Source organism: Cnephaeus nilssonii (genome assembly GCF_951640355.1).
Source record: "Cnephaeus nilssonii genome assembly, chromosome: 19".
Lineage (NCBI taxonomy): Eukaryota > Metazoa > Chordata > Mammalia > Chiroptera > Vespertilionidae > Cnephaeus > Cnephaeus nilssonii.
In genome coordinates this window covers 19,667,063-19,682,954 of record NC_137090.1, presented here as the reverse complement: position 1 = coordinate 19,682,954, position 15,892 = coordinate 19,667,063, and the positions used below count along the sequence as shown (strand labels likewise).

Here is a 15,892-nt window from a genome sequence, read left to right as displayed (position 1 = left end):
ACAAGAACACATCTTCACGATAAGCCACTATTAGGCTGAATAGGTTCTGCCACTCCTACAAATCTGAGTCTGGTAATGACTAACATTGAACTCAATAATAAGTGAGGATAATTTCAGAATGCTTGGCTTTGTTTAAAAGGGCAAGATTTTGGAAGCAGGCTCCAGGACTCCATCCAGATCCGTTTCCCTGGCACATAACCAGGGGGCGATGCCCAAGCTCTAGGTGAGAGGACAGGGCAGGAGAGGGCACCCCCACTTCCCATGTGCCTGGCACTGGGGTAGAGAGCGCTGTAGGACTCCAGGAGCCAGAGCCCCACAGCACAATGGCCTTTGGATGCCTCTGTGTGTCCTGGGAAGGAGAGGTAGCTCCTTTCCAACTCAGGCTGGGGCTGGGAGGGGACTGGGGAGCAGGAAGGAGTCCGGGAGCCAGAGGCCGCTGTAGCTCCCTGCCCTTCCCTGTCCCCCTGTCCTCACCAGGCCTGCTGACCATTCTGCTTCCTACAGATCCATCCAGAATTCCGAAAGAGGAATACGGGACGCTGCCAGGCTCATTTCTCACCCTGTATCAGTGTCCACCTTGATCATGAGATCAGATTTCTGAATCAGTTGCACATCGGACCCAGCTGGGTCTTGAGTCTGCCTGGCTTTTCCATGTCTTTGGGGAGATAAAGCCAATCTCTGGCTTGGTAAATGCTTTCTGATCATTCATCTCTCTCCATTTGGTGTTTTGCTCTGGAAATTCAGGGTGTAATAAAAGTCTGGACCTGTATTTATGTTAGCATTTAAAAAATATAACTGATTTTTGGCAAAGGGGAAAAAATGGTTGGAGGGGACAACATTAAGACAAAGATAAAAGCGTTTTCTAGTTCATTCTCCTTATTAAACGCAGCTCTTATGTGCTAGATTCATGATGCTATAACGTATCAAAGGCCTAGGTGTCAGGCAGTATTCTACAGCTGAGCATAGTTTTATCATTTACTCCTCACAGCAATCCTAGCAGATGAGATCTGCTTTGACCCTCTCCCCCACATTTTACAGATGAGGAAACTGAGGCACAAGAAGTTACTTTCCCAAAGGTACATAGCAAGTAAACAATGGGGCCCAGATGCTAATCCAAGCATTTTGACTCCAAAGCACATGCCCACCCATAACCTGCACACCCCGGGTGGAGAAAGATAGTAAGGAGAAGCACAAGCCAACTCATTTAGAAACTGTTCCAGGGAATATATGGACTTAATTTAAAATGTGTGAATTCTTTCTAATAGTGGGAAGAACGATGAACATCTGACGCCTTCTCAGTTATAAATCTATTTGTAGAGAGCACGGATTGTTCCTCTATTGTAAATAGCCATTTTAGGGGTCCTAGATAGCAGTTCACATAGAAGGACAAACTTTTTTTTATGACGTGGCTCATCATTGCATAGATTTGCATGGAAGTCACATTTTCCAGCTACATTATTTTTAAAAATTTAATTTACTTTAATTTTTCCATCACCTTTTATCTCCTCTTACACCTCCTACCCCACAATCACCACACTGTTGTCGATGTCCATGAGCTTTCTCTCTCTTTTTTTTTTCTTTTTTGCTCAACCCCTCTATCACCACTCCTAAGAATCCCCTCCTCAACACATACACCAGATCTGTCTGCCTGTTTTCTATCTGTGAGTCTGTGTCTATTTTGCTTGGTAGTTCAGTTTGTTCATTAAATTCCACATATGAATGAAATCATATGATGCTTGTCTTTCTCTGCCTGGTTTATTTCACTTAGCATAATGTTCTCCAGGTCCATCCATGCTGTTGCAAAGGGTAAAATTTTCTTCCTTTTTACAACAGAGTAGTATGCCATTGTGTAAATGTACCACAGCTTTCTTATCCACTCATCTACTGATGAACACTTGGGCTGCTTCCAAATCTTGGCTATTGTAAATAATGCTGCAATGATCATAGGGGTGCATACATTCTTTCGAATTCGTGTTTCATGTTTCTTCAGATAAATTCCCAGAAGATGAATCACTAGGTCATAAAGCAGTTCTATTTTTAATCTTTTGAGGTGACTCTGTAGTGTTTTCCACAGTGGCTACATCATGCTGCATTCCCACCAGCAGTGCACAAAGGTTCTCTTTTCTCCACATCCTCACCAACACTTGTTGTCCTAGCTACATTATTTTATTTGGTAGAGGTCTGGCATAACACCATCTGGAAGGCTAACCTATGAGGCAAATGTTGCAAAGGGATTTAACTGTGTTTGATGCTTCAGTTTTGCAAAGAATTCGAGGTCTGACATGGGAAGAAATTTTGGTGACTCTCTGCCAACTTTGGATTTACCCCAAAATGCTTTAGGAAAATAATTTCTCTACAGAGGTGAAGAAAAGCAGGAAACAATAAATATACCTGGTGAATTAGATCAATGTATCCAGATAATTCAGGGCCCAATTCCTTTTTTTCTATAATAGGGCATTTATCTGAATTTTCTGAGTTGTCCCCATCAGTCAATTCACCTGTTCCTGAAGAGACAGCTTAAATTCCTGCCATGTCTCTGGGCTCCCATTTTGCTCTGCTAATTAAGGAACTCTGAGGGGCTCCTTAAGGGGTGAGTCTACACTTGTAAATAGAACACATCTTAACACACCAAGGCTTTGCTTTCAGCCAACTTCATGATCAGCCTAGTTTGTTACACAATGAATTTGGCTTCTATAGCAACTGACATGTCACCAGGGCTGCTATGCCCACAGCCAGGCCATGGTCCAGCTCATGGCTGCATGGGTCTGGGACATGGTATGGGTCATAATGTGATTATAAAGGTGGTAGTTTTTATTTTATTTTTAAAAATATATTTGTATTGATTTCAGAGAGAAGGGAGAGGGAAAGATAGAAACAGTAATGATGGGAAAGAATCATCGATTGGCTGCCTCCTGCGCGCCCCACACCAGGGACCAAGCCCACAACCCGGGCATGCGTCCTGACTAGGAATCGAACCATGACCTCCTGGTTCATAGGTTGACGCTCAACCACTGAGCAACACTGGCCGGGCACGGTGGTAGTTTTTAAAGGCTTTTTATTACAAGTAACATCCCTCATTTGATGAAATTGATATCTTTCTGCCAACTTGGCTCTCTTGCCTAAACCTTAGTGCTTTGCACTCTAGTAATTCTTCAAATTCAATGTTTTATAGAATGTAAAGTGAATTAACTCATCCTTTTTGTCAGTGTTGTAAGTTCCATATGGAGAATTTACATCTGTATTAATCAGATACGCTAAAATCATTGAGTGAGCCTACACTGTTCATTTTAATAATATTTCTCAAAGGATGACAAAGCACACCACGCAGCAGCTACCCAGCTTTAGCAAGAAAGATAAAAATTATAGCAAGTGTATGGAATTGCATTATTTAAACTTAAATTCATTTTTTTCTATTAAAAACATCCTCAATTCAACAAGTTGCAACATGTATTTTGAAATATTTGGGGAATGATCCTATCTGCCTTATTTCATTCTTAAACAGCGGAATTAAGAAACCAATTCCTACTAAAAGTCTTCCAAGTGAGATATTAACTATGATGATGTGTCCCCCTGATTAAGTAAGACAAAAAGAGTTGGGGCTTTGCCTGAAAGGACATCATTTCAGAAGTTCATTTGCTTTTTACTTCATTAAAAGCAACAAAATGTGGGTGGTTAATCTGAGAGCTGCCATTTTCTTTAGCAATACATTAAGACTTAACTGGATGGAGGGGTGTATGACAAGAGCTATTTAGGATTAGAAAGTAGTTGTGGCTTGGATGTACGTGGGTCACGCGCTATTTGTGAATCCTTCGGCAGTTAATTTGGATCATTTCCATTGCACTGCGAGCAGACGGCAGACTTTCTTCCCAGTAACCCCAACGTCCACGTCAGTTCCCAGAGGAATCGACTTTGTCCTACAGATGTTGGCTGTGATGGGGATGAGCCCGAGGGATTCTAAACTGTCCAGTTGAATTTATCCCCTTTCTGGATACTATTAAATCACTCCTGCCTCAAGCAGAGGACTGGTCTTCGCTTCAAAGGCAGCTAAAGAGTGAATTATTTACCAAATTGCACAAAAGGGAGGATTTATCAAGCCCCTTCTCTCCCAGAGAGGACAACCTCAGAAGTGGAGGCCTTTATCACTCTTTCTTGGCTATAAATTATGCCATTCAGATGCTTGTGAAAGCTTCTCTTCATGCTGTTGCTGGAGTCATAAAACTTGATACCTGGGGCCAAATGCCTTTATTTCCTGACCCCACCCCACCCCCCAAGGGTGAAAAAGATGAAAAGGCAGCAATTCCAGCAAGTGCCACACAAAGCCAATGACTGGGCAGAAAATGCGGGCAGTGGAGACAGTTACTCTGCATAATCCATGCCTCCTTGATCTGATATTCCCCAAAATGAGTTTGACCATTTGCATAAGATCATCGGACCCTCAAAAACCTGTAGTGGCCACTTGGAAACCACTTGGATGTAATCAACATCACCCATTTGATAGTTGTCATTACCTTTCCTGCTGGGATTTTAGAACTTGTGAATCTGAATAAACTAGCTACTCACCTAGAGAGGGTTTGCTGGAGCCCACTTTCTCTGGTTGCCTTGCAGTCATGGTACTTTTATTTTTCTGCTTGACGGATGTTTGGTCAATTGCTGGAAGTCTGGAATCATAGTTCATCGCAGAATTCTTGGTAGATAATCCCGGTTGGGCTTGAAGGTCCTCCTCACTATCACTCTATGGAAAAGGAAAGGAGTTTGAGTATCAGTAGCCTAGCAGGTCATTTTTGCTAAGCAGAGGGAACAAGCCCCCTCCGTCAATAACTCGGGAGCAACCCACCATGATGCTCAATACGCCCTGTCACCAGTGAGATTTTGATGGACTGGGCTTATTAATGTAGAAATAATAGCGAAGTGATGAGTCTTATTTGTAGAACATTATAAGAAGAATGCACATTTATTGGTCTGTCTTGTAGAACATTATGAAAAGGCTGCATTTCTGGCCCTTAAGTACTGAAATTTGATGACCAGTAAACAGTTCATGCTCAAAGCTACATAAACTTCTTGCTATTTGTTGTTTGAACTACTTTGGCGGTGGGTGAGGAAAAAAACATTCCTTGTGTTAATTATACACTTGACAATGAAAAGAAAGTTTAGATAATGTGTTGGGATCGAATAAGTCAGACCTCAGATTAATATTCTGAATTACTGGGTGCAACATAAGACAGACTGATCTTTTAAAAAGTTCCCTACTTGTCAGTCTGCTAGAAAGAAGTCAGTATAAATCTGTGCGCGGACAAATCATGATTCCTGCAATGTCAGAATATCTTAACACAGCCTTGCAGAGGCAGTAAAAGTTATGCAGCCATTCGATAGCATATGTACTTCGCCACACTTCCAACCACCAAAGTAATGATGAAAACAATATAAATGGCTTGTGAGAAACCTGGTCTAGAAGGGTGATTTAAGTCCTGCGTTATGGTTTTTAGGTGCTGGTGTTAGTATGATTTGCTAGGCCACACACTCGGCAACAAACAAAACCACAAGGCTTCCCGCCACCCCCCACCCCCGCCCCGCCCCCGTCAACCCCAGGAATTCCAACACTTATCACTAAATTCCCCCACATTGTGCATTAGTCTAGTAATGGAAAATGCAGTCTTCTGCAGACACAGAATGCTAAATTAATGTCCCCCTCACCTCCCCAGCTGTGGCAATTTGTATTGATCTTGCTCATCGGTCTCACCGACAGTTATGGCATTTTCATTTCAAGTCTCCTGACTCAGGAAAATACTCTGACTAGCTTTGAATTATTGGGTGCAACATAAGACAAACTAAACTCTAAAAAAATCCCCCTTCTCGTCCATCTTCTGTAAAGAAGATCAAATCTACAGGTGGACACATCGTTATCCTCCAAGACTGTAAATCATGCTTTGTAATTCAGAGTCTGGATACAGCCTTCCAACAAATAATTATTGTTTCTCCCTACATTTTCAGCAAACAGACCACCCTCAGATAAAGGGACAGGAAAAGGCAAGGGCATAATGAATTGGTTGTTCTCCCCTTTCCTTTTTGATTCTGGAATTAAATAGAAATCTTTGAAAATTATTCTGAAATGTCAAAGATGAAACATTAGGTCATTTCTGAACACGAAATAGGCTCTCCATTCTCAGAGAAGGAAATGTGGGCAAATTTTAATTATTGATGCCTGAGATTGTCATAGGCAAGAAGAACATCCGTGCGCGTGGAACAGAATTCCTCCCACAAACAACTCACGTTAGTGGGTGGAGAATTCTCTGCTGCACCAGGCCATGGTGAGCTGGGAGGAGCTGCTGAGAGACTTCATTGGGTGGAGTGTTAAGCCATGTTTATCTTTCCTTTACCCATTCACTCATTATACCTTAAGCCTTTAGTAGAACAGGTGACGGAAAGCTTGGCCAATTACGCCATGCTTGTTGCATATGGAATTGTGCCCCTGTGTTCCGAGTACATCCATCTCTGCTTCCTGGTTCCATCAACCTTACTTCCAGTTGGTAGTCATTCAGAGTCCAGAAATTGCAGCTGGAAGTGGGTGTTTTGTCAGTTGGAGACTAAAACCAGAATGGCAAGAATATACTTAGGAACGTGCTATTGGATCTTTTCCTGCCTGCTTCGTTGAGTAATCTCAAGCAAATCACTTGACCTTCTTGTGTCTTTATTAATGTCTTCTCATATACTCAGCCATTTTCATGTATCCTTTCTCATGAAAAGCTATCAGATTTTTTGGGAGAAGGACCCTCGGGTGTGTGTGTATGTGTGTGTGTATATGAATTTGTTAGTAATTCATTCTGGCACTAAAGTGTGGTATCTAAGATTCAGAGCCCAGGTTCCTGGGAGTGCATCCTGGCTCTTTCATGTTATTGATTGACATTGAGGTAGTTCTCTCTGCATCTCAGATTTGCCCCTCTGTGAACAACAATATCTACCTGTTGGTGGTTCTGTGAGGAGTAAATGAGTTAAGGTATGTTTATAGCACTTAGAATAGTGCCAGGCAAACAGTAAGTGCCATGTGCACGTTGGCTTTTGCAGTTAGCCATTAATTCATGTTCAGCCATTTCAAAAATTAACCAGCTAATGACTGAACATTAACAATCCACGGTTGAAACCAAAACCAAAAGCCCCAATGAAGATTTCAATAGAATTTTCACCTATCCCATAGAGATATGAACAGAGAGGTGGGTCAATTCCTATAATGGACTCTTGACTTTTTCTGAGAGCAATTTATGATAGCTAGAATTGATCTAATCTTAAGAAAATATGGCACACTTTCTTTTTTTTCAGACAGTAAAGCTCTAATGGCAAATATTTAGCAACATTTAGATTCTCAAACAATAATAATTATTTTGATTTAAAGTTGATTTTAAAACTATGTCTTTTCCTCTTGTAATTTTGAACAGTAATTACAATTTTCATTTCTTCCCCCATATGTTCCTACGTTAAAATGTCACATGGAGGTGGAGGCGACAGCACACTGCTATTATTTGGGGGAAGAGAACCAGCTCTCTCTTTTGAAATCAAAGCCATGAACATAAAAGATAAAGTAAAATGAAAACACCGCACTACTTGATGGAGGTGTTGCCTTCAAGTCTTCTATTGGTAATTTGATGAGAAAGTCCTAATAAAGCCGTGTTAACGAAATGAAGTCATTGTCAAAATCAGTACTTTCTGGAATAGGACTCTTAACATTTTCCAAAGACCCCCAGCTGTGCTATGGCATCATCCATACTGAAGCAGAGCTATTACCTGGCCCAAGGCGAGGCTCTCTCCTGAGGTCACAGAAGGACTCACCCTGGGAAAAGCAGGGGCGGGGCTTACCTCTGGTACGCAGCCTTGGGCACTGCAGTCACGACTTAGTCACATTAGAATGGTTACAGTTAGACTCCTAGAAGAAGGAGAACCAACGTTTCTCAGGGATGTGGGGTTGACTAGATTTTTAAACTGGGACCTGAGAGGGTTGAGTCTGAAATGGCAATGTGACAATGAACAGAGAGGATCGGAAGAGCAAGGGGACTAGATGAAGTCGGGGACAGAAAAGATGAAGTCATTTTCCAACTCTCGCCTGATGGCTCATTTCCAGCACCCAGGGAACTGGTTCTCAACTGGCATGCCCGCCCCTCACCCCAAGATGTGCTACTGAATTCAGGTTGATGCGTACAAAACCCATTTTTGTCATGTATCACGTGATGGATGGCTGAGCCGAGCAGATCTTAGGACACAGTGTAGCTCAGGGCACGGCTTGCTGTAAATAAGAGAGAAGAGGCAAGGAGGAGTGTCAGGCTGGCGCCAGAGAAAGACTGCATGTCTATCACCTTTGAAATAAATGCAGTCTCATGAGATTCTGAAAGAGAGTGATCAAGGCAGTGAACCCCGGCACGCAAACAGTGACAACATGGAAAGGGTGACCGAGGGTCTGTGAATGCTAATGAGCGTTTTCAGAGTACTGTCCTCAAAGTCCATATTCAAATTGTGCCTCAAACAAACACCTGCCTTGGGGAAGGAGGGCAGCCCGTATAAAACAGCATTCTGGATAGGATGGATGCCTTTATGTGTTCAAGAAATGGAAGGTTAGTGTGTTCTACCCAGAGTGCTGTTGCAGCACAAAGTGGGCTAAATTGTCTCTCGTCCAAAAAAACACACAACAAAAACCCAAAAAACACTAAGGACAGCAAAGTCCTTCACATGTTCAGGACAATTTTGAGCTTATCAGACTTGTAAACTTGAACAACAATTAAAAACAGGGATTAGTAACTGTTATGTTTTTTTTTCTCTCTCTCTCATGTCCCACCTACCTGAATCAAACTGCTCCTTGCCCCATTTCTCTCTCCCGCCTGAAGACCCGCCCAGCTGCCAGGTGGGGTTGGCAAGACCAGGATCAGCAATGGAAGCCCTGGCTCTCCATTTGCCACAAGATGCTTTTCGGAGTCGGCAGGGCTGCCATGTGCATGGATATCACGGGCACCTGTGTCCATTGGCTTCTGTAGAGAACTCTCCTTCCGGCCTCCTCTTCTCTGATTCCCATGCTGGCAAGGTGGAATGAGCCAGCCTGAGACTCTGATCTGAGAGCAGCGGTGGCCTCGTGACTAAAGTCTTCTTTAGGTTGGAAAGCCGTTGGGTCTGCTCTCTCAAGTGGCAGGTGGGGCTTCAGACTCGCTTCATGATTACTACCCAAACCACTACGCATGATTACTACCCAAACCACTACGGATCGGCCTCTGGGTGAAACTTGGAGCCAATCCCTGGTGTGCTGTGGAAATTACTGGTTTTTTTGTTTCTTTTAAAAAAAATATATATATTTTATTGATTTTTTACAGAGAGGAAGGGAGAGGGATAGAGTGTTAGAAACATCGATGAGAGAGAAACATCGATCAGCTGCCTCTTGCACACTCCCTCCTGGGGATGTGCCCGCAACCAAGGTACATGCCCTTGACCGGAATCGAACCCAGGACCCTTCAGTCCGCAGGCCGACGCTCTATCCACTGAGCCAAACCGGTCAGGGCTGGAAATCACTATTGATTGACCTGGGTGGTGGCCACACATTTTCATATCTTGAGGACCAGTGTGTAGTGTTCTCTGGGATGGAGTTCTGTGTGGTGGCAGTGGGTAAGGAGGTGGTATGTGGCCAGAAATTGGTTGGATTTTAAAAATTTGAACAGTGAAGTGTAGTGTTTAGAAGCACATTGAGAATGCCCTCAGGTGGGGTATGGTTTTGCTACAATGTGTTTCTCCTTCTTCCTTTATCTCAATTCATATTCTCCTTTTAGCTGGGAGGGGCATCAGAGGAATTCGAAAGACTTGATCCATCTAAAGGATCTCGTCCATGAAAATACGTCCTACTCAAAATAATACTTCATAAAACATGGGAATTAATTGAGAAGTATATGCACCTACTATGTCTTCAACCCCATGCTAGGCACTATGAAGGGACATAAAAACAAGACGCTTACAATGTGTGAGACAAGATTAATACTATACCAGCAAAATGCAAAATATTTGATTATGTGATAAATTGTGTGGCACCAGTTCTGAATTTCAAAGGAACTCAGAGAAAAAGGTGGAAATCAAGGGAAGCTTCATGAAGTAGGTGGTGTTTTCTGGGACCTGAAGGATGCGTAGAAACTGTCTTAGGCCCTAGCTGGTTTGGCTCAGTGGATAGAGCGTCGGCCCGTGGACTGAAGGGTCCTAGGTTCAATTCCGATTAAGGGCACGTGCTGGGGTTGCAAGCTTGATCCCCAGTAGGGGGTGTGCAGGAGGCAGCGGATCAATGACTCATCATTGATGTTTCTATCTCTCTCCCTGAAATCAATAAAAATACATATTTAAAACAAAAAACTGTCTTAGGCTGGAGGCTGCACATGAGCCAAGGTACGGATGGTGTATGAGGTATGGCATGATTCTCAGAGAGTGAGGCAAGTGTCCAGAGCATAGGTATGGGGAGGAGAGGTGAGAAATAAAGCTGGATGGTAGGGTGGGGTCAAATGCTGGGGGGCTCTGAGATTTAAGCAAAGGCTTGAAACTCAATGAGATAGAGAATGGGGTCCAACGGAAGGTTTCCGAGTAGAAAAATGCTTAAGGTGACATTTAAGATGAGCTTGTATGTTGCTTTCAGAGGGCGAAAACAAAGCATCCTACAGATTTGCCCATGAAATAATCTTTCAGCAGTTTCAATGACTGATTTTTGTAAAGTGTAATTCTTTTCTTATCACAAAAGAAATGTATGCTCATAATGGAAAAAGACAAGCAGAAAGAAAAGTAATTTAAAACACTCAAAACCCCCTTAACCTTGAAATTAAAACTGCAAATAGCTTGGTCTGTATTCTTTCAGACCCCCTTTTAAGGACTGGGATGGAGACTACTAGCTTCCCACCAAAATCCCTTCCCACGTGATGATTGTTGAAGCTGGGATGTGGCTGCCCACCTTGAACTGAATGTTTCAGCCTCCCCTGCAACTACATGTAGCCTCAGGAGTAAAGTCTAACCAGCGGCAAGTGAGCCGAAGTGATGCGGGCAGCCTGCTTCAGAGATAACCTCTAGCCCTGACCTTTGCTAGAAAGACAACTTTGGAAGTCATGTGCTGAAGACAATAAAACTATCATCAGGCCCTAACCGGTTTGGCTCAGTGGATGGAACATTGGCCTGCGGACTGAAAGGTCCCTGCAAGTCCGAGTGGAGCAGAGCTGACTGCTGATCTGGTTCCTCCAACCTGATCTGTCACAGGTGCAAGAAACAAACTCCTGTCTTGATTGCATCATCACATTTTTGGTCCCCTTGTTATAGCAGCTAGCGTTATCCTAACATATCTGTTTATGTATATATAAATATTTTTTACAACACTTTTTCACTTGATACAGTGCATCAATAGTTTCCCCCTTTTTAAATTTTCAACCTTATTTTGAAAAATTTCAAATTTATAGAGAAGTTGAAAGAATAGCACAAAAAACATCCATTATCCTTTACCTTGCCAATTCGCTTTATCTCTCTCTATGTTATTTTCCTGAACAATTTCAAAGTGACTAGACTTCATGATACGTCATCCCTAAATAATATTTACCTTCTATAAAAATAGACATTTTCCTGTCCTGTAAAACCACAATACCATTATGTTACCTAAGAATATTTAATGGTTCCATGACATTATCTAATATGGAGGAGCATATTCAAACTCAAATGTCACCCAAATGTCTTTTTAAAATTAAATTTATTGGATGACATTGGTTAAAATGATCATATAGGTTTTAGGTGTAAATTTCTATGATTCTAGATCTGTATATTGCATTGCGCCCATCACCCAAAGTCAAATCATCTTCTGTCACCATATAATACCCAAAATGTCTTTTTAGCTTTTTGTTTTGATTTATAATCAAACAAGGTACATGCACTGTATGAAGTTATTATGCCTCTTTAGTTCTCTGTCCTGTTTTCTTTGTCATGTTTTTTACTGTTTTGAAGAGTCCCAGCCTCATAGAATATCCTATATTCTGAATTTGATTGTTTCCTCATAATAAAATTCAGGTTAATAGTTTTTTTGGCATGAATATCCTATAGGTGGTGTGGAGTCCTGCTTTATAACATCACATCAGCCCTAAGCAATGCTGTTGGATCTCTGAGTTGAGGTGGTGACTGCCAGATTTCTCTAATGTACGTTCCCCACACCTATTCCGTAATCAGTAGATAATCTATGGGATGATTCTGAGATAGTAGCCTATTCCTAAACAACATTTCACCCAGTGATTTTAGCATCTGTTGATGTGCCCTGCTTGAATTGAAAATTATAATGGGGTAGCAAAATAATTTTTCTAATTCTATCATCTCTTCTACAGTTAGGTGGCATTCTTCCTTCTCATTTATCGATCATTCATCTATTTATTCATCTATGTTTTTTATTTTATTACCTCATCAAAGTTTTCAATGCTGAAATTGTACCAAAAATGGAGAGTGGAAGTTCATCCACCTTGGCTCTTGACTTAAGTCTTTGAGTAATTCTTTGTTTTCTGGTATAATAAATATTATAGACTCACCTTGTGCTTTACCTACCTCAGAATTGCTTTCTTTTCATTGAGAATGGTATTTAGAAACCAATGCCTGCATGCTAGGTGTGTTCATTGCTACTGGGGTGACATTGTTCTTAAATCCTTTCAATGGAGTTAATTAGAAACATGTATTTTTAAAATCATGAGTTCATAGTAATATTTCTAGTTAAAAGTTAACACTATGTGGGTTTTTCCTTTTTTATATTAATATCTCTTTTCAATTATATTTATAATCTTTTCTCTTAATTACATTAATATATTTGTTTGTTTTACTTTGCAACAAACATGAAATAATTTCAGATTTACCATACAAATATTACTCTAAGAGTAAACTCACTAAGTAAGGTATTATTTCTTTGAATTATGTGGATCCATCATAATTCTTTTTGTTGCTATGATAGTGTTATGGTAAATGTTCTTATATATTTATACACATCTTACTTTACCCTTTTAAGTTCCCAAAAGTGGGAATTTATACTACTAGAATGAAAGCATCACAACAATTTTAAATTTTTTGTTTCCAAAGTATCCTCTAGAAATATTGTACTGATTTACATTTCAAGATGTGTATGAGAATGCCAGTTTCTATGCAACTTTTCCAACTATTATCTTTTCAAAAGTCTTTGTTATTTTGGGAAAAGATTATAATTTTAACTTGTAACTTGTATGTAACTTTAATTATTACACAGGTTCATTTATTTGTCTCATCTATTTAGAATGTATATTCCATCACTTTATAAAAAGGGTCTGAGAAAGTTGAAATCAAACGGTCTTCCAGAAATAGAACAAGAAAAGGCAAACTAATTTATGGTGCAAACACTGAGAACCGACTGGGAAGGGGCGTGAGGGAACTTCACGGAATGACAGAAACTTAATGGAGGTTTGGGTTACATGGTTACAGCCATGCATTTGCCAAAACTCATTAAATAGTACTCTAAAATGTTCATTGCAGGTAATTTTTACTTCTAGAACAAAAACTGGGAAAAATATGAACAACCAAAATCACAAAAACATAATTATATATGTTGGGCTATGGGAGTGATTGATGAGTAAAACAAAGACTTTGCCCTTACAGTCTAGGTGGGGAGGTAGATCATTTAATAAAATAGTTATTCAACAAATGTAAAATTACAAGTCATACTTTTTTTTTAAAGGAAATGTATGGATAGTATGGAAATATGAGAAGATAGGGCAGAGGAATCTGGGTCCCTGAGGAGGTGACCTGGGCTGAGATCTCAGGCAGGGTGGGAAGGTGGGGTGAGTGTTGCAAGAAGAGGGAACAGCATGTGCAGACGCTAGCAGGAGGTGGCCTGGCACTTAGGAGGACCCAAAGCTAGTGTTGGTGAAGCATAGAGTTGTATGGAAGGCCAGATACCACAGGGCCTTGTTGACTACAAGATGTATTATGGTCCCCCTTCCAAAAGCCACAGAAAGTCACTCTCTCCAAAAGTCAATGGAAAAAATATCCTCAGGTGACGATTAATAATAACAACAAAGCCATGGAAGGGGTTTAAGTAGTCAAGTAAAGCAACGATTTCCATTTGCTGATATCACTCTACCTGTGGCAGGAAAGTGAGATTTGGGGGCAGGAGTGGAAGTGTGGAGTCTCGGTGGACTATTACCAGGGGAAAGCAGAGAAGAACACACAGATGGATTAAAAAGATATTGGGGAAGTCCTGGCCGGATGGCTCAGTTGGTTGGAGCATCGTCCCATACATCAAAAGGCTGTGGGTTCGATTCCTGGTCAGGTTGTGGATTTGATCCTCAAGTGAGGATTAAAAATAAAATATATTTGGGAAGTAAAATTGATAGGACTTGGTGATGTATTGAATATGAGGGTGAGGATGAGAGAAAGTGTCAGATTCTGACGACACAAAAGGAAGAATGAAGGGTCAGGTTGGAAACTGTAGCAGTGGGCCTGTGGAGTTGAGATGTCTTTGAGACCTCCTAGTAGAAATTACTGAGTAAACTATTGGCTATTAAGATCTGAAATCAAAAGTGAGGTTTGGGTTGGAAATAAAGGTTTGGGAGTCATTCGCAGATAATGTCTTGATTTTGGCAGTTAAAATCTTGAACAGGGCTTCTTGGGGATGGGGCATGAACTTGGATGGGGAAAATATCATCTTTATCTCCACCAACCTCTAGCTGAAATCTAAGCATATATTTCATTTACGAATGCAGGCAGCAAACCACAGTAGTATTAGCAGTACCTGCGATTTTGTCACCAATAGAAATCACAGATATTTTCACATTTCATTAAATTTGTTGCCGATGTCTCAAAATACCCTTTACGCCCATCACTTGTTATTTAATGTGTTAATAATGAAGCACATACATTACTGAATCACAGATTTCTAAAAATATTCTGATGACTATTTCAATGCAAGTGGTTTCCTTTGAAATCCTACGTATCTTTTTTTTTTTTTTTTACATTTGAAAATATTCTAAGAAGAGGATTTGGAGAGTTCACCATACTGTCCAAAAGATTTGCAGTACAAAAATAGGATAAAGCCGCCAGCTATAGAAACGAGAACCAAGCCTAGAAATTCCAGGACTCAGCGGAGTGGAGAAGGATGGGATGAGGAGGAAGCCAGCAGAAGAACGTGGCTTCGCAGAAGTGACACAGTGTTTCCTGGAAGATGGAGTGGCCAGGTCAGAGTTGCCAAGAGGTCAAGGACGGTGAGGACTGAAGGAGACCTGCCGCATTCAGAGACGTGGAAGTCAGTTGATGAACAGTCACTTCTGTGGAATGATGAGCGTGGAAGCCAGATTGGAGTGGGTTGAGGAGTGAGTAGGAGGTGGGGAAATGGAGTCAGTCGGTGTAAATAATTATTTTGAGAACTTTGGCGGTGAAGAAGAAACAAGTGGAGGGGATGTGGGATTGAGGAAGGGCTGTTTTGTTGTTTTTTGTTGTTTTGTGTGTGCGTGTATTTTTCTTTTTCAGTTTTCGTAGGAGACCTTACATCATGATTAAATGCTGATGGAAGCCTCTGGTACAGGGAAAGGATGATGGATGGAGTAAGGGTCCTGAGAGAGCTAGGAGGTGGGCTCCTGAGCACAGGCGGAGAGGTGGGAATGAGGGGAGGGGAGGGTGGGGTGGGCAGCTCTGAGCTGAGGACTGAGACATTGAAGAGGGGAAATAGAAGAAGGTTTGAAGTGGAAGAGAGTTGGCCAGGGAAACTGGGCAGCATTGAGGAGTTCCAGGAGGTTGGTGGCTGTGACCTTTCAGGGGCAGCATTGGGTGATTTTTCTCCAACAGTCGCCAGTGGCCTGGGTGTCGGGTCCAGAGACCGTGGATGGGCAGGGCTTTGGCAGAGGTGCGGGGGGGGGGGGGG

At 41.5% G+C, this 15,892-nt stretch overlaps 1 protein-coding gene across 1 annotated transcript in view; it reads right to left on the bottom strand.

Annotated features, from left to right (window-relative positions):
• The window catches only part of MARCHF10 (membrane associated ring-CH-type finger 10), an 81,961-nt gene that overhangs the window by 42,735 nt on the left and 23,334 nt on the right, over positions 1-15,892 (bottom strand). The window contains exon 4 of the mRNA XM_079797498.1: positions 4,561-4,732. Within this exon, the coding sequence (XP_079653624.1) occupies positions 4,561-4,732 (172 nt within the window). The remainder of the gene's footprint in view (positions 1-4,560; positions 4,733-15,892) is intronic.